This window comes from Xenopus tropicalis, chromosome 3, assembly GCF_000004195.4.
Source record: "Xenopus tropicalis strain Nigerian chromosome 3, UCB_Xtro_10.0, whole genome shotgun sequence".
Taxonomy (NCBI): Eukaryota; Metazoa; Chordata; class Amphibia; order Anura; family Pipidae; genus Xenopus; species Xenopus tropicalis.
The window spans coordinates 117,553,282-117,572,429 of record NC_030679.2 but is presented as its reverse complement, the minus strand read 5'-3'; the positions used below and the strand labels follow the sequence as shown (position 1 = coordinate 117,572,429).

Below are 19,148 nucleotides of genomic sequence, written 5' to 3'. Positions count from 1 at the left end.
GACAAAGGGGTTTGGTTTATAACTGGGTGCGGGAGGAAAAATACACAAACAAACTCAAAACTCATTTCTAATTTGCTTATGAGCTACACCGTATTTTCTTAATTAACTCTACTGGTTTAAGTGCTTGAACATCAGCTGACCCGGCCGGGAGATAGGGATTTATAATTAGTTTAGTGCTTTGCATCAAACGCATAAAGATAGAGTTTTATGACATCTGTAATTTGGTGGCCCTTTTTATTGGCCTCCATCACCCCAGCAAGCTGAAAAGAGGGCCCTTCAATAAGATTCCTCGATGAAGTGCAGGGCAGGCAGTTCTGTCCTCCTCTGCTTCCTCCAGCACTTCCTCTGCCTCTATTTTTCACCCAAGGATATCATTGTGTCATCTGAAGGGGGCACAAATTTATAGTGCATTGCCCAATGGTTCCTTCTGGGTGCCAGAAATTAACCATTTGTGGATAATGGCATTACCCATTGTGCTAGTCCATTTTTATAGAAACAAGAAGTTTTAGACTTTACAGAGGCTTGTCCCATGCTTCATAGAAACAATAAGCCAGTGGCCAACCTATTCTCACTGACCACTACTGGGTGATTTTTGGTTTTATATGTTGGGTTTAATTCTGATGATACAGGTTTATGTACATGGTTGCCATGTTTGTGTATTTTTCCTCCCGCACCCAGTTATAAACCAAACCCCTTTGTCTGATTGCTGCGTGACCCTGCGTGAAACGCACAGGCTGAATACAGGGCTGACCAACTGGAGTCCCTAGACCCAGAATTTCGCCTCCAAAGGATAGGTATATTCCCTGGCTCCATCATTACACTTACACACATGGCGTGTTGCATGGCCTGATACATGGAAGAATTTGGACACAGCTGATATACAGGACCAAATGCCACAAATGGTACCTTTAAATGCCATTATTGATACAAAGCATAGACTCCAACAGATGCAACGTGTCAGGCTGTCATGATCCTATTTCTCAAGTTTGAAATCTATGCTATTTGTTTCAAAAAAGACATTTTAAGGTACATTTGACCCTTTAGTGTTGGAAAGCGGATGGAAGATAGCATGTGCACCCTATTAATCGACTAGATCTGGGCAAACTAAACTTGTACTAGAAAAGATATACAGTATATGGAAACAAAGACTTTGTGGCAATGGTAAATGTGATGTTGTGAGCACAAAGTTTTACCCCTAAGAATAGAATGATGATCATCTGGGGACATCATAATCCCTGACCTTGCATACTGCGCCTGTGCTACCCCCTTTAACTCGGTCCTCAAAGCACAATGGACTGCGATTTAGTGCATTTTTATGCTGTTTCTTGTACACCACAATGAATCTAATACCCTTGAATATGTTCCACAGCTGTAATATTATCACATTCTGTATATAAAATCTTAACTGCACAATCCCAACCATATAACATTTTAAAACCCTTTATGTTATCACAGTGTATTACAACAGATATACACACACATGGCTCTGTTCTAAATAGTTCATTGTTGCATTTCATACAGAGAGACTTACATGTCACTTCACAATAAACCTGATTCATGGATCATTGTTTATCACAGGCATGTACAAGTGAGGGCTTAATCTTAGCACAAGCAGGGCAAGTAAATTATCTTGGCCCCTCTCATTGTGTTGAGTGAGCAATTGCAGGAGGGCACAGGAACAGTGACGGTGAATGAGGCTGGGAGAGCAAGTGAAGGAATTACAAATGAATGTAATCTGATGTCTACAGGCTGCTTCTGCACAGGGTGTCTGGGGGTTTAGAACAAAGCACGAGCAGAGAGGGGAGCAAGGAAGCTGCATGTTTAATGTATAACACTATTAGCTGGCAGCTCGCAAAGGCTCTGACCCCTGTGGAGGTGCAGAGAAGTCATGAACACAGATTGATGAAGGGGACAGAGCCCTGACCTGTAGCAGGACACAGCCTGTGACAACTGACAGAGCACAGAAGGAGGGGTAAGAACATACATTAGTGAGCTGGGAAAGTGGAGGACACAGAAGCAGAAAACATAGTGAATGGCACAGAGTGGTGTAGGGAAAACGGTGCAGCAAAGGGGCATTTATTATTAGTCTTTATTTATATAGTGCCAATGGATTCTGCAGCTCTTTATAGGGATTAAGAGAGAAAATGTTGTTATACGTAAAGTTGGAAGGGCATTTGACACCTATAACTACAACTCCGAGCATTCTAGGACAGTCTTGGGCTAGTTATGTGATTCTGGGTGCTGTACATTAACATGTTTAGGTGCCAGATGTGAGGCACCCATTGCCTTTAAAGCAGGGAGACACTGCTTCCATCATTTTCATATTTAAATGAATACTGGATATTCAAGAATTGATTTGGGTCAACTCTGAACCAAAACTCGGTTTAGCATACCCCCCCCCCAAAAAAAACACCCTCTAACTCTCCCTAGAAAAAAAAAACCAGGAAAATCTGTGACCAAACTGTCATGTGACTTTATTGCGCTGGAGAGTTAAACACAACTAATCTATGCATAATAGAGATGTAGGAATCATAGTGGGTAGCTGTGGAATATTGTATACAGAATTATGCCTGTGCATGGCTGTGTTTCCCTGTGCATATCTTTAGAGCAGACTCCGTGCAATGAGACAGTGCAGTTCTTGTTTAACAGCCCCGTTCCCCTCTACCCACCCTGCTGGACCCAGCCTAGTTCCCACTAGCTCTATGCATAATGCTGTTGCTGTAATTGCCTTATTTATCTTGTGACTCTCACACAAGCTGTGTGTGCACTGACTTCTTGAGTTTGATGCATGCGTGTCCCAGCCGGGCCTGAGCGAACCTTCGCTTACACTTCACAGCCATCTTGCCACCCTCCCACTCAATGTCCCTGTGCAGCCCCTGGATAAATCATCTCCGAAATTTACTCTGGTGAAGTTTGGCTGCGGTTGGAGCTCCAGCTTCAGAGTTGCTGGAGCGCAGGCCCATAACATGCACTAATTACAGCGGAAGTTCTGGTCAGTGAGTGATGGATAGCCCTCCGCAAGGCAACCAAAGCATTCCCAGCACAACTGATGGGGGGGTCGAGCGAGCAATATTCTGCAAGCAACTATTCATTCCCAGCCAGAAGAGCCACTAGTTCATTGTAACTCAAAACTGACCTAAAACCTGCACGCAGACCAGACTATGCTTACTATAGTGAGATCTTGCCCTTACCTATTGTAGTGCTGAAAATAATGATACCTATTTGAGTCAGTAAGTCACCCACCCATTTAGACAGTGAGCTCCATGGGACAGAGGCATCTTTCCTTGCATTTTAACAGTTAATCTCAGTTGTAACGCCGAGTTGCTAAAACTATACAGTTTGGTATATATTATTTCATACAAAAAGGTAACGATGTATGAAAACATGAACATTTCAGTTATCTTGCTATTACTTTGCTACACCTTTGGGGGAATACTTACAATCTGGCAACCTATGAGTAAGAAAGTAGAGACTATAAAGAACACATAACAATTCAGAGGCAGTAGGCCTTTATATATAAAAGTGGATTCGGAAGTACCTGCAAGAGTCATTCTGCAAGACTTACTATACATACAGACTAAAGACCTGCGCTAAGGTAAGCTTTCCCGTATGGTTGGTGAATATAAACAATTCAGATCTGTGACAGAGACAGGGCAGTCTTTCACAGCTTATATTGGTATTAGGAAGGTAGTAAGGAGAATTAAAAAAAAAATTGTGTATGTCTGTGCATCTAAAATAAATTATCTGCAGAATGTGTGGGTGAACTGAAACTCATCCACTCTAGCCCACCATTTACATTCATGAAATCAGAGCCATTAGTTCACATTTATTGGACAAGGAAAATTATATTTAATTTAAGTGTTATTCAACTGGTGCAATCTGGAGTGATCCAAACTTATAAAAGGAAAAGCAGCTGAACATTACAGCAGATCACCTAAAATCCATATGTTATCGCTCCCTCCAATCAACCAAAGCAACACTGTAGAGCTGGACTACTGTAAACAGAGTACAAGTGTATGTGTGGCATGGTGGATAAGCGGTTATCACTCTGCCTTCCAGTGCTTGGTGCCTGAGTTCAAATCCAAACATGCCACTATCTGCAAGGAGTTTGTATGTTCTCCCTGTAGGTTTCCTATGTACATTTTGGTTTCCTCTCACAAAGATATACAGGCAGGTTAATTGGCCTTAATGTGATTTCTACATACTATGTGGGAATTGCTACCTTTACAGATATACCCATTTACATTTTTTAAATCACTGTGTGTGTGTAATATGTTAGTCTCTCTCATATATTCTATATATATATATATATATAGAAACGAGTTGCTGGAAAGCTGCACACCATAAGAGCAAGATAATACCTGGGTGCCAGTGCTGAAAGCGTAGATACACAGGGTTGGAATGACAGCACACGCAGGATGTTTTTCAAGAAGAATCACAGAGGTTTAGATAAATAAATGTGAGGCTTTATTCAGTCCGACGTTTCAGTTCCTATCTGGAACTTTCATCAGGGACTGTCCCTGATGAAAGTTCCAGATAGGAACTGAAACGTCGGACTGAATAAAGCCTCACATTTATTTATCTAAACCTCTGTGATTCTTCTTGAAAAACATCCTGCGTGTGCTGTCATTCCAACCCTGTGTATATATATATATATATATATATATATATATATATATATATATATATATATATATATATATATATATATATATATATATATATATATATATATATATATATATATATATATATATATATATATATATATATATATGTAAAATAAAATATGGTATTTAATGATTCCCTCAATCAGTTTTAAGGTTAATAGAAGACACCAAGAAGTCCAAGGTATGTATCATATACTATGCATTTGTAAGGATAGGTATATTTGCTCATACACGGTAATCACCCATATTCCTCACCTCCATAAAAGAGATGCCCAAACTCCAGACATCAGAGTGGATTCCATACTGTTCTCCTGCAATACGCTCTGGCTGCAAAATGCAGGATGGGAATTAGAACAAGAACAAAGGGAATTCATTCATATGTGAATCAACATATGGCTCTGAATTCTTTCCAAGGTCAAACAAGTGCAAGGTTAGTGGATAGTTTTTTGCCCTGGACTGAGCTTCATGCTGTGCCCCTAATGCACCTGGCTGACTCTCTCTCCAACTAACAGCCTCATAACCCGGGGCCCTGTACAAGAAACCAAACCAAGGAATTAGTGCCAGATGACTGTGTTTTGGGTGGTTATTCAGGTCAGTGCTTATAAGGTAGAGGAACAGTAACTAAGAGTCACAGTGTGATACTTAATGTGAGATGTGTCTCAGTATTTTCCTTTAAAGAGTTATCCCCAGAATACTGGGAGATGCTGAGTGTATGTGTGTACTATTACAACTCCTCACTCCAAACTAATTTACCTTGGATCTAAGTTGGCACATTGTGATTGTTTTAACATAGACCAGCAACGACACAGTTACTTATATAGTATCATTTCCAACAAAGCAACAAAACAAGCAGAAATTACATTGCTTCTTTATTTAATCCCATGTTTCAATTAACAGATGGACCCCTTAATCTGCCAATCTCTTTAATGTACACCTGGGAACAGTAGGGGTTATCTGCCCTTTTGCCATCAAAAGGGCCCTTAATTTAATTACAGTCTTGTTTTATCTTGAATGAATAGTCATACTTTTAGGTTAATGCCACAAGGGGCTGATTCTCAGCCTTAGTTTTTCAGCGGCATCAGCCTTGTTCCTTGCCTGCACCCAGAACCAGTGAGTTGGCCTGGGCGCAGGCACGCGTGGCAGATATAGGCATGGAAACATACGAGTATGCACTTTCCATGCCAAAATATGCCTGCATTCGGGTTGACTCAATGGTTCCAGGGGGCAAGCAAAGGAAGAAGGATAATGCCAGCATAGCAGCCCTGTGTGGCATTAGCCTTAACTCATACTTCAAGCATGTAGCTCTACATTGTAATCATACAGTGCACAGGACATGAAGAAGGAATTCTGGGCACACCCTGGCAGATCACACTATTCAACCTAATAGCTGAATGACTAGATTCATGGGCAATTTGGAAACATAACTGAATTACTGGGTGGAAATCTAGCAGCTTGGCCACAATTAACTACTGGGGCCTATGTCTAAATACAAAAGCTGATGTAAGATCAAAATCTGTTTGACTTCAAACAGAATCCAACTTAATTGTGGTTGCTATAGGCCCACACAGAGCCAGATTTACCTATATTTTTGTATAGTTCCACTCATATGAAGCTAAGAATTTTTACAACAATGGGGGAAGAGTACAAATATGCAGCAGTTGGAAATACCCTGCACCACTAAGTTTAATATCACACAAGGGGCCCTTATTGGCAAATAAAGCATTACAGAAGTCACAATCAAAGCTGTTACTATATTTTTAGCAGCTGCAGAGAACAATGGCAAGTGTTGGACAGAAAACAGAAAAGCAATAGTCTGCACGTGGTAGAGCAGCCACTATAGTTTGAGTCTTGCCTACAGAAACAGCAGCCGCTATAGTCTGAGCCTTGTCTACAGACCCACCTTCCTCCTTAGCTAGCCATACCAGATCTGGCCACACCAGGCAATATGAACACAAGTAGCTGAGGAACCTTGAACTCACCGCCATATAAGCGTTTGTTCCCACATACGTCTTGGCGATAGAATTCACCAACTACAATAATAAGAAAACTTGTTAAAATGGCTTGAACATAAAATGGGTAATTATTTCTCATTTAATCCACCCATCAAAAGCAAGAAGGATAAGAAAAAGAATGAAGAAATAAACGATGAAATAAAATAATATAGAGAGCCTTTATCTGCAGACATTAAACAGAAATTGATTAAAACTCTCTTTCACACATGAAAATAAGAATATTGTGAACAGTGAATCAAGTATGTGCTTGGCTGATAATCAGGACGCTCGAAGGCAAACAAGGAGACTGGTAGCTGCGGATATTATTGTCTAGTCTATACTAAGCCACTGAGCAGCCAGATGGGTCTACTGTTATAGCTAAACACTTGTTATTCCTGTCTCCTCTTACCTGTCCTGATCATTCCCTGTAAAGAAGTGCTCATAATCTGGGGTAGGGTATCAGTGACTCTGCCTGTAGCAGGTAGGAAAACTGGATATGCATGGGAACAGTAGGACTACTGGAGATATAAAAAGCACTAGTTACATAGACCTGTACAATGAGAACAGGAGATATTAAAAGCACTGCTTATGAAATAGAACAAACAGGATACAGACATATCTGAAATTCTCCACCTACGGTTTGTTCTCTTTCATAAGCAGTGCTTTTCTTATGTTAAAGAAATGTAGAGGAAGAATTGTAATTCTTACAGCTTATGTAAGAGAACTAACTTGGGACTGAGAATTATAGATATGAAAAGGGCTGTTTAAATTATAGAAGCGACTTTTTTTAAAAAAAACTTTACATACAAAAGAAGACTACTTTGGCTAGAAAACTAGATGTACAGGGGATAACGCCAGATACAAAAAGGGGGAAAAGTACAGATACAAAAACAAGGGCAGCTGAGATTACATAAATAACAGTTGAGAAACAACTCATATATATATATATATATATAAATAAAGCAGGATGGTTTATGATAGACAACTAAACGCTGAAGAGAAATGTCAACATAAAGAAGGACAGTTTAGGTTATAGAAGACATACTGTACTGTGTGAGCAGGGGGTGATGTGCTGAAGAGACATAGCTAGTAGCATACAACTGCTGTGTGGGTAAGGCTGGCAGTGCAGCAGGTGGGGCCTTACAGAATAGCTTCTGGCCCCCTGAGCCCTGTGGTCTTTAGCTGAGGAGGGGACTGGAGGGCCCTATTGAAAGTGACATGACAGGAAGGTCAGGGGTCACCTTGATGGGTGCTCCCTGGGGAGGCTCTGAGATGGAAATTAATTACAATTTAGGGGGAGGGTCCTGCCCAGACCTCACAGTCTTTGTTTTGCTCAACATTCATTTTTTAATTATTATTATTTTTGATAACAGTTTCCCCTGAAAGTCTCCCCCCCGCACATCATTCCTTTGTCTGGACAGAACCGATCTTTGACTAACTCCCCAGGCCGCATATTAATAAGGCCGCAATCCCATTTGTAATTACCACATCATCTGGTACTCCCTTTAACCCCCTGCCTGCTGGAGAGAGCGCTAGTGCCCGGCAGTGCTTCCAGTACTACTTCAGTGATTTCTAGTAAGGAGATGCAGACTCACCTGTGTGCTCACACCAAAGTCGCACAACTTCACATGGCCACGTGTGTTCACCAGCATGTTAGAAGGCTTTACATCTAAAAGGGCAAACAGACATAGGTTTCATATATGGGACAGTTCAATAGACAGATTATGTATGTCATTCAAATCAATGCAATTAATGTAAACCCTTCAATCAGCTTTATGTAATCTGCAGCTATATCTTATCATATATGCCCCATAAATATTTACACAGAGCTCAAGAAATGTAATATGAAATATACACAGATACTGCCCACAGTTGGCATTAGGGCTTTACTTTAGTTATAGATTGTATTACCAAATGAGATTTTATATATACACCGTATAACCAACATTCAAGATTACTATATGCCCTGAAGAATGGTATTATAAGTAGTAATTAGCATGGTTTTACAAAGGTCAGATCATGTCAAATAAATGTAATTGCTTCCTATAGCAGTAGGAAGTTAGACAATCAGGTTGCAATTAATGTGTTCTATAAATGTTTTGCCTAAAGCTCTTTATACAGTGTGACATAAATGTCTAAAGTAGGGTGGCGCTATCTACAAATGGATAAAAACCTAGCTAAAAGATTGTGTACAGTGTAATAGTTAGTGGTACGTTCTGAGGCCCAAGTATTCTGTACTGGGTCCACTTTTCCGGTGACACCAAAGTGTGCAGAACAAGTGAATCTATTCAAGATGTGGCTGTCATTGCGCACACATGATGGGGCAGATGGGAACAGGTCCACATTTCTCCAACAGGAGTATCCTCCCCAGCAGACAAAACACTATGTATATGCTCTGATAAAGCTGTACAAAAAGTTTTTCAGTGTGTGTGTGGTAGTACAACAATCCCGAACAATATCAATGTAATGGGGATATCAGTCGGCTCAAGAAAATATTCAGCTTTGAGAATTTCAACTTCCAACACACAATAGCTGTCAGTGTATGGCAAAGCTCATCTTCACTTTCTGCTAGAAATGCAGCTACACTGTGCAGAGCCCATCATGCTCTATCTGTCCGTTCGGCCCACAGGCCAGCATACAGCGATCATAAGGGGACCTGTCACCCTAAGTAATAATTACAAGTTATTTTCCATTGTGCTAGTCAGGCAAAATAAACTTTATTTGCAAATAAACTATAGAAGTCTTGTTTCCTTCAGTCTTGGAATTCACAGCCATTTTGTGAATACATTTTATATGTTTAGACAATCTTTGCATCACCCCAAAATCTTTGCAGACTGAAAGGTGAAAGTAACTGCCTGTCCTGCCCCTCAGCACACAGGCAGGGCAGGCAATATATCTGCCATCTATATATGCCATCTGAGATTTTTAAATACCAGTTATTATGTTCAAATTAACACTCACATATGTTTTCATTTAAAAAGGACCTCTTTTATCCAGCTTTTTATGTCTGGGTAAGAGGTCCCATGTATGACAGGTATATACCCCTCTTGTACAGCGCTGCTGACCATGTTGGCGTTTTATAAATACATGTTTACTATTGTAACATGTAATATTAATAAAAACATGTATGGAGGGTCTCAGCTATGAAAGGATTGTTTACATTGGAGAGGAGATGTTTAAGGGAGATCAAATCACAAAGTATAAATATACTGTATAATAATCTCTTTGATGCCTTCATTACCAATAAATCATTCAAGGGGACGCAAGGGCATCCCTTGAGAGTAAAATGGAAAAGAAAAAAAATGTTATGATGCAAAAAGGGTTTTTATAGTGAGATCTGTGGTGAAATGTAATTTCAGAGAGGATGGTATTGGCAGATAAAATTTTAGCAAGTGACAAAATACTATACTACTGAGATAAAATCTTGGCATAAAGTTGATGCAGGCACTGGCCTGAGTGCCCTTTAGGAGTATGAGAGGTCTCTGTTACCCTCTCTGAGGATAATCAAAGATGGCTTCAGAGGGGTTATTCTCTACCTTCCCCTGGATAGAAGGCAGGATTTGTTATGACAAAAGTCTGAAGTTGACAGATGTGATTTTTTCTTCAGTCTCAGTTTGGTTGCCTTATGCAAACCATTAACAAACAATGTGTAAAACAGAAATGAAAATAATCAAAGAAATAAAATGCCAGGACACTTGGTATGCACTCATTACTTGTAGACATAATTAAAACAACAGCTATTGACCATGACTAGCTTCCCACTGACCTGGATAGGAAAGACCATGGTTACCCTGAACTTGTAATCCAGACCCAAAAACGTACCAGTGAACATTTTAGGTTAATAAATTCCCATGAGGTGCTACTTAAACCACTTCCTTGGCTAGTGGTACATGCAGTATTTTTACCACTTGCACCACCGGCCATTGACTTGAATGATGACTGATTATGGCTTAAAGAACAAGAAAAGCTGCTCATGCATTTTATTACCAATAGATTAGGCCAGTGTCGGACTGGCCCACCAGGATACCAGGAAAACTCCCGGTGGGCCCAGGGGTCAGTGGGCCCTCCTGCTCCTGACCATTTGGCCTGTTTCATGATCATACCCTATTTCTGAATGTGAACAAATAGGAGAAATAGATGGAAGAATAGATGCTAGCATGTAAATAAAAGAGATTAGGAGAATAAAGTGGTTGAGTGAGTAAAGGAGGAGAAATAGTTTGGAGAGTGGGCCCATGGTCTAAGGTTTTCTGGTGGGCCCCTGGGGTCCCAGTCCGACACTGGATTAGGCACAATAATGCAAGCTAGAACGCAACATTTATTCTGCAGAAACCTTTACCATACAGTAAACAGCCCTAGACGCTCCCTCTGTTTAAGATAGCAGCTGTCATTTTAGCTTGGTCTGACTTCACTTCCAGGAAACAGTGCGCAGGCAGGGAACAGCTCTCAGCTCAGATTATAGCAGAGGGAAGAGGGAGAGAGAGCAGAGGGGAGGGGGAGAGAGAAGTAAACTGAGCAGGCTTGTGATGTGCCCTGAAGGATTTTTCTAAGAGCACAAAGTCAGACACAGGGAGATCATGTGTACAGAATAGAAGGAAAGAAATGCGGTGTTTCTTTTCACAGAGGACCCAGAGCAGCAGTTCTGTAATTGCTTATGGCTGTATTTACACAGACCTTTCTGGTAAAGCTTACTTAGTTTTAACCTATTCTTCTCCTTTAAAAACATCTGATCAATTTTAGGCCAAGATTTGCCGGTGAAAGTTGCCATTCCCATTAATGGCAGGCATTCAGCAGAGCCTAATAGGCTGACCTAACCATTTGGCCACTGGGCCAATGATATCATGTATGACAATATCATGACTGAAGGCTATGGTTTTGGCACCATACATGGAATATATAATACTCAGCATTTGGCAGCCTTTATGGGTACTTGTATGGGCAGCTTAAGTTGAATACAGAGCTACATAGACTTAGGTTATATAAAATACATGAGTTAATAATCCTAAAATGTGCTCATTTGTAGTGCAAGTTAATAGCCTACAGAGTATGTATTCAGATACAGTGAAAATATTGGCATCACCCAAAGGATAATACTCAGAGTTTTAGACTATACCTGCTGTGAATTAAAGTGTATATTGCAAAGGGGAACCATAGAGCGAATTGCTCAATTGCCACTAAATATACCTACTAGTCAAGATTTTCCCTGGCTCTACAGGAGGCTAACCACTGCTTCAATGGAATCATTATTATATAAAGATAATAACATTAATTTTTTTTGAATATGTGGAATTTTTCTTATCAGTAAATATAGGAGAGATAAGAATGCTGCATAAGACGTTTCAGAAAATACCTTGCCTTAAGGCTGAAAAACGCTGCTGCTTTAAAACTCAAATGACTCAAGAATTAATTTGAAGGCATATCACAGGGCACCCTGATTAATCAGAGAATTGGCCTTGTGGACCGCTTTAGATTCAACTACCCACATCAGTTTCATGTCTGTTTTCTATTGTAGGTAGTTATTTTAGTGCATTACTGCAACTGTCATGAGTTCCTCCTGTATTCAGCCATGCAGCAGGTTGCTCTTATCTCTTAACTGATCTCAGAGGATGTTGGTGCAGCTACATCAGGGTGCATCCTCCAATACCAAACACAACAAAACACCATCAAGGTTGAAGACAAGATGGGCACACTGGAAACATTGGATATTATCATATTCAATTAGTTAACTAAATTGCAGTTGATTACATGTTCCAGCATTGGATTATAATACAATGATGTCAGAAAATAGGTCTGTGGAAAGGTAGGGCAGATGTGGGTCAACGAATCTCTCTGGGGGCCATACCTGTCCCACAGTTGAATAGCCCTCAACTACATGAATTTTCTGTCCAATGCTCTAATGCTATGGCAACCAATTTCACCCTGATCTACCCTGAAAACAATGCAAACCCCATTGATTATGACATGGCCACAACCAGAATAAACTGAATGAACTGCAGAAAGATTACAATCTTCGTCTAATTTTATTCTGAGGCAGTCTGATAAATGCCCCCCCACTGGTCTCTGGGGTGTCACAGTGTTCAGGCTGCTGGCTTATTGACAATGCACATGGTTGGTAGATGAGGTGTTGCATGCTGTGACATCCTTGGAGCACATTTAGTACATCCAAATCACTGTCTCCCATTAAGGGATACAGAGCAAACTTACCTCTGTGTAAAATCTTTAAGCTCCACAGGTAAGTCAAGCCTTTTAATACCTATGAACAGACATACTGTTAGCCACGTGCAACTAAGATATAGTAAAAAATAAGTGGATCTACAGATTGCAGGATGTAGACACTAAAAATATATTCTAAAAGAGAGCAGTTTAATAATAACAGAAAACTAGATATTCATAAATGGTCCCTTTTTAGCCCAGTAAGAAGTCTTGTTAGAATACAAACAAAATATTATATGGCTAATTCTCCTATCGAGGGGCTATTAGCAGGGTTGTAAATTTCCAATCACCACTGACTAATAAAATGCAAGAGAATGGACAATGCTTAACATTGAGTGGACTGAGAACATTTTACCCCTGACTGGCAGATCTCAGTGCTCATCCATACTAGAATGGCACAATAAAGCTTTCGGTGGAAATAGCAATGCACAGATTACTAGTGTGTCTGCACTGAGTGATGATATTATTATTCCTGGCTAGTGGCTAAAGGACACAGGCCAACTTATGCTCTCGAGGGTCACAGTGTAGCCACAGTAAATTATTTTGTAAATGATGTTTTGTAAATTAAATCTGGTGTGCTTGATTATGATGTATTAATTAAAGAAATCTCACAAATGGCCATAGATTGTAAATTAATTGCTCCTTCAAGACATAAATAGCCTATATATTCAAAAATTAGCCTGGCATTCATTTTCTGGGAATATTTTGCCTTTAAATCAGACAAAAACATGTGGCACTTTTATCCTGAACTACAGATGCCAGCAATCTCAGTCAGTTTTTCTTTCAAGAAAAAATGTAAAATCAGTTGATGTGTAATTGCACCACTTTCACTTGCTCTCTTTCCTCATCATGTATCAAAAATGTAGTTTTCCATAAAAACCGCAGAATCTAGGTCCACATATCGAATTAACACTCAATACTAAAATGGGAAATGTTGAGGCCTGAGCCAGACTTACAGCAACAGCAATTCTTCCAAGGACCTGTTCTGGAATCTTCCGGTACACATCCAGGGATCCACCTGAGCAGGTTGTAAAGGAGAAGCAATGTGAGAGGAAGCCCTTCTGTACACGTGCAAAAATATTGGTTAACAGGAATCCTTTTTTTTTTTTGTCCAATTCACTGATGAGCAGCAAGTTTTACTTGACAACAGTAATATATAGCATTTGTATTAGTCTTACTGTAACAGTTACTGTGGATTAGTTGTCATTTGTTACTATTCTAGAATAAAATGATTCCAATTTTACAACCTTCCCCCCCACACCAGATCCAATCTAGCTACTCACTCTGCTTACTATCAATGAAATTGTATAATCCTTATTGTGTGTGTGTGGAGTAGGTGCTTACCCAAAACAGCAGATCAGGTTGGCAGCTGACCCACATTAGAAAGTGTACACAATACAGAATTGGATGGGGTTACAAATCCACAGGGATTAGATTGATGCCTACAAGTTAACCTGTTGGACCGCTATAACTTGCCTACCAGCAGGTGCAGCCAGTCTGATCAATACGCAACTATCTGGCTTGTGGAGCACAGAGGTGCAAGTTATGGAAAACTTTAGAATGCAAAAGAGAAGATTTATGTTATTCCCCAGAAAGTACTGTTTGCACTAACTTCAATTCCCGCATTATCCCCAGTTATTTAATAACCAGCCACAAGAATAAATTACAATTCATTTCTCTAAACTCACCATCCATAAATTCAGTACAGATGGAAATCCGGTTTTCCACAAAAAATGCTCCGTAAAACCCAATTATGTACAGAGAATCGCACTGTAAAGGGGTAAGATTGAAAAAACAATCATATGTCCATCACAACAACATACAACAACACAAGTGACACTGATTCCCCAGACACTGACCCCCAATGTTCAAGTACCTTGTACAGGATTTCCAGCTCTGACATAATCTGTCTCTGCAGCTCCACAGTAATATCTAATGGGATGACCTATGGAGAAGAGACAGAGCATTGTCACTGATGGATACTATGTGCTTGGCTCGCCACTGCTAGCAGCACGCTCTCTCCCAAACACTGCTATGGCTCCATGTTAGAAGAGACACTGCCGCTCTGAGCTCTGTTTGCTCAAAAACACACTGATAGCATAAAGCTCTCAGTACTGAGACTAAATAGCAGATGGTGAGGTTTTTTTTTCATTAAATGGGAACCATTGCTATTATAAAAATCCATCAAACCATAGTGGAAGTTCATCAGAGCTATTCCTCAAATAGTTTTTATGTTCTTGCAGTTGTGTATATATTTAACAAGTTACTTGTGCATTCCTCAGCCTAACATTTTATCCTGGCTGCACTCGGGTGCTGTGAGTTGCTGACATGTTTCACCTGCTCTGATTGGCTGATTTTAGCAGGAGACAGCAATCTGCAAGCACTACTAACTAGGGGAACCATAGTAGGGAACACTAATTAACCATTTATATCTCAAAGCCATAAGAAAAATATAATAACACCTGTGTATGAATTATTATAGTTTGGTGGTTTTATTTAAATAGCAATGTCTCCCCTTTAAGTGGAAGTAAGTTTATTCTATGTATAACAAATCGTACCCTGCACAGAACATTCTTGCCAATATATTTTAACAAATATCCATTAAGTGGCAATAAGGAGTGATTTTGTTCCAGCATTTATGAAGCATTTCTTAGCGGAACAAGTAATATAGCTCCCACTGATGCTGATATCTGCAAACAAGCAGAGAATGAATGTTTTGTGTACACAATAAGAGAGCTAGGCTGGCATTCTGTTCTTTACAGTCTATAAAAAGGAAAGAAAAAAACCTATATATCCCCTTTAAAAGTCACACTGGGGCTCATGTTCCAAACTTGGGCAATTCAACCACAGTGCCGTTATACACAGGAACCAGGGACTTAAGGGGAAATGCACACAAAAACAGGTTTTTAGACATAACAAAAAAAGTTTAATCCTAAGCAACTTCCTATATAAATAAATATATCTACCGGTAATAGTTTTGACAATATTTGCAAATGCATTTTTTACTGAAGTAGTATCTGTCTGGCTGTTTAGATTCTCTGTATTTCTGGTTCTATCCCCAGAATCCCATATCATGGATGCCAACTGTTTATCTGACCTGTGCAGTCCTGGTGCAAGAAGGCCAAATTGCCCAATGGGATTTTCTGGGTTTGGGGACCGAAATGTTTATCCACTAAATCAGTTGACATTAACACTCTGTGTGTGGCCATCTTAAATGTTATTTTTCTACTTGCAACAGAGAGGTCAAAGTTATATGAAGCAGTGTGGCAAACGTGACCCCTTATTTCTACATCAAAATCTTACCCTTTAGGTAAGAGCCTTAGACACTGGCCTGGCTTTGTAGCTCGCATACACCCTTGCCTAGCATTAACTGGAGCCGTAACCCTTGTCTAGCATACACCACCACCCTAAGCCATACTTAGCATACCACTGAACCCCCCAATAACTGCTTAGTATTCACTGGAAGGTCAATCCTTGCCTAGCATTAACTGGAGTCCTAACCCTTGTCTAGCATACACCAGCACCCTAAACCATACTTAGCATACTATTGAACCCCCCAATACTTGCTTAGTATTCACTGGAAGGTCAATCCTTGCCTAGCATTAACTGGAGCCCTAACCCTTGTCTAGCATTCACCGCCACCCTAAACCATACTAGCATACTACTGAACCCCCCAAATACTTGCTTAGTATTCACTGTAGTCCTAATCCTTGTCCAGCATACAAAAGAGTCCCCCAAATCATGCCTAGTATTCAATGAAAAGCCAATCATTGTCTGGCATTAATTAGAGCCCTAATCCTTGTCTAGAATACCTTGCCACCCTAATCCTTACCTAGCATACAAAAGACACCCCAATACCTACCAAGTATTCAATGAAAGCCAATTCTTGCCTGCACATCATAAAAATGTCCTACTTCTGACCCATGCAACACAAACCATTTCTTAGTGTGCAAATATTAGAATGCACCCAATCCTTATATTTTGATCCACCAAATACTTGAAAAAATATTTAAAAAAAGACTTGGGCAAATAACAAACCAAATCCAAACCTTAATTTGCATTTTAAAAATGTGAAAAGGTCACTTTTTCTAGTCCACAGCTAATCACAAGACTAGGGGTTCAGGTTCAGTCTGGCTGATCAGTTTAGATGAATTCTTCAAAAATTCCTAGTGTGCACTCAAATCCGGAACCGAATCCTAGATTAAGTGCAGCCCAACAAAAATCTTTAAGGTTGATTACTGGCCATAATACCTATACTAGTACTTAACCCTTGCAGTGTTGGTTGGGTTTCTCTAATTGTGCGTTAAAGACCCCCGGGGCACTGACAGAAAAGGAAAAAGATGTCTTGATGTGCCTCTTATACAATGCACTTGTATATCTGTGCAGCCATCAGAACAGACATATAAATGAAGATTTATATGTAGTGTGGGGGGGAGAGGAATCTACAGACAGGATATTCAAAGGCATAAATTAAATTTCAGAACATTGCATGAGAAGAAATAGACTAAGACGCAACCTGTTTCAATCAAAAGCTTGCTTTAGGGTTATTTATAAACGCTCTGACTAATCCAGCTTGTAACTGTAATACAGAACTGCCAAGAGAAATTTAAAACACACATTCCCAAATCAATAGTCATTTGCCAACTCCTCTCACTTACATTTTTTTCAGCTCAAAAAAACCAGAAAAAATATATATAATTTGCTGCTACATCATAGCAATTTTACTCAATTAAACTATGAAAGGCATTTAACGTTTGTCAGGTGCAGCCGAGGGGGGGGGGGCTGTTCCCTGGGGACAGGTCAAACTGCTTTGCCAGCAAAGGGACTACATACGTTATTATGCTCTAATGGGGCAGCACACAAACAAGGTTCACTACTACTGCAATTTTATTTTAAGTATTACATTTTGTGTGTCTTTTTCCATTTGTGATAGCGCCCACCTAAGCAAAATCCCTCGCTTTAATATAAATTAGAAGGGATTTGACAATTTTTGAATAAAAAGTATATCCTATTCATACACAGGAATTACTATACAATTCTTTTATTTATGCAATAAATGATTACTCCTATGATTACTCAATAGATTTCAAAACTACTTAGTAGAATTAGATTGCGTTCTTGATGCCAGTACATAATGAAGTTGCTACCAAAAAGCGTCCAACTATAACAGCTTGCATGGGGTCCTGGGATGCACTTCTGAGCACTGTAACCATTCTTACAGCTTAGTGGTATAAAGCAGCTTGTTTACTTCTGGCTTTTCACTGCTGCATTCAAGATAGTCCCTTCCACCCATAGCTAAGGAGCTAAAGTCTTCTAATGCAACAATTATTCTAAATGTTGAGGAAAGTAGACCCTATTCAGCAACCCATTAGTTTGAAAAATCAAAGTATAAGAGAAAAGTGGATTACTTGACTTATTTCCCATATCCTTCAAACAGCACTGTAGTCTGACCGCACCACCATCCAGGCCCGGACTGGCAATTTCCAAACAGCCCATTCTGGCATTTGCCAGAATCCACAGATTGCCAGTCAAAGCCTGCCACCATCTCATATTTAGGCTAATTATGACGTGGACAAGCCAGTCAGTTCACCCCTATATAAGAGACATTAGTGCAGCCGTACTACAGTGCCATTTAGGAATAGAGTTTATCAGTCATAAACTCAACTTGTCCCTTACTTTCTAATTTTTTCTATGTGAATTAAGCTGTGATGAGCACATCTAATGTCTGTCTAGAAATCACTCTTCTCTGGTGTTGTGGGGAGTTCTTTCCATAATAAAACCCAATTTGCCACAAATTTTGTTGACCTAATCAGCTTACATGTTTATTTTGCTCCAACAGCAAAGATCAGATCTCATAGGGCATCTGCAGATCTAATGGCCATGGCAATGTTTCAATGGCCACATGCGGTTCTTGGCTGAAGGGATTTTTCCAACTCTATGGGGTCAGCTTCCTCCTATGTCTCATAACATTTAGAACCTAATCTTGTGACTGTGTATATTTATTGTTGGCTATACATGCAACCTGTCGATATAACTAATGTATTGAAAAAATGTACAGTATTGCTTATACAAGAAGCACCATAAAAAGATACATATTCATCCATACAGTAACCAGGTTACACAGGGTCTCTCTGTATATGGTGTCTGGCCAGCCATCCTTGGCCAAACATGTCTGAAAGCTGCAATACACTAATGCATGGGAGAGCTGTTAATGCCTTTAAATCAGGGGTCCCCAACCTTTTTTACCTGTGAGCCACATTCAAATGTAAAAAGACTT

At 39.8% G+C, this 19,148-nt stretch overlaps 1 protein-coding gene across 3 annotated transcripts in view; it reads right to left on the bottom strand.

Annotated features, from left to right (window-relative positions):
- Nucleotides 1-19,148, bottom strand: part of map2k5 (mitogen-activated protein kinase kinase 5) — a 74,197-nt gene that overhangs the window by 19,250 nt on the left and 35,799 nt on the right. For all 3 annotated transcript variants that reach the window (XM_018092081.2, XM_012959002.3, NM_001016288.2), the window contains 7 exon segments: nucleotides 14,748-14,816; nucleotides 14,560-14,641; nucleotides 13,828-13,889; nucleotides 12,863-12,911; nucleotides 8,257-8,330; nucleotides 6,650-6,700; nucleotides 4,926-4,997 (listed from right to left, as the gene is read on the bottom strand). In XM_018092081.2, the coding sequence (XP_017947570.1) occupies nucleotides 4,926-4,997; nucleotides 6,650-6,700; nucleotides 8,257-8,330; nucleotides 12,863-12,911; nucleotides 13,828-13,889; nucleotides 14,560-14,641; nucleotides 14,748-14,816 (459 nt within the window).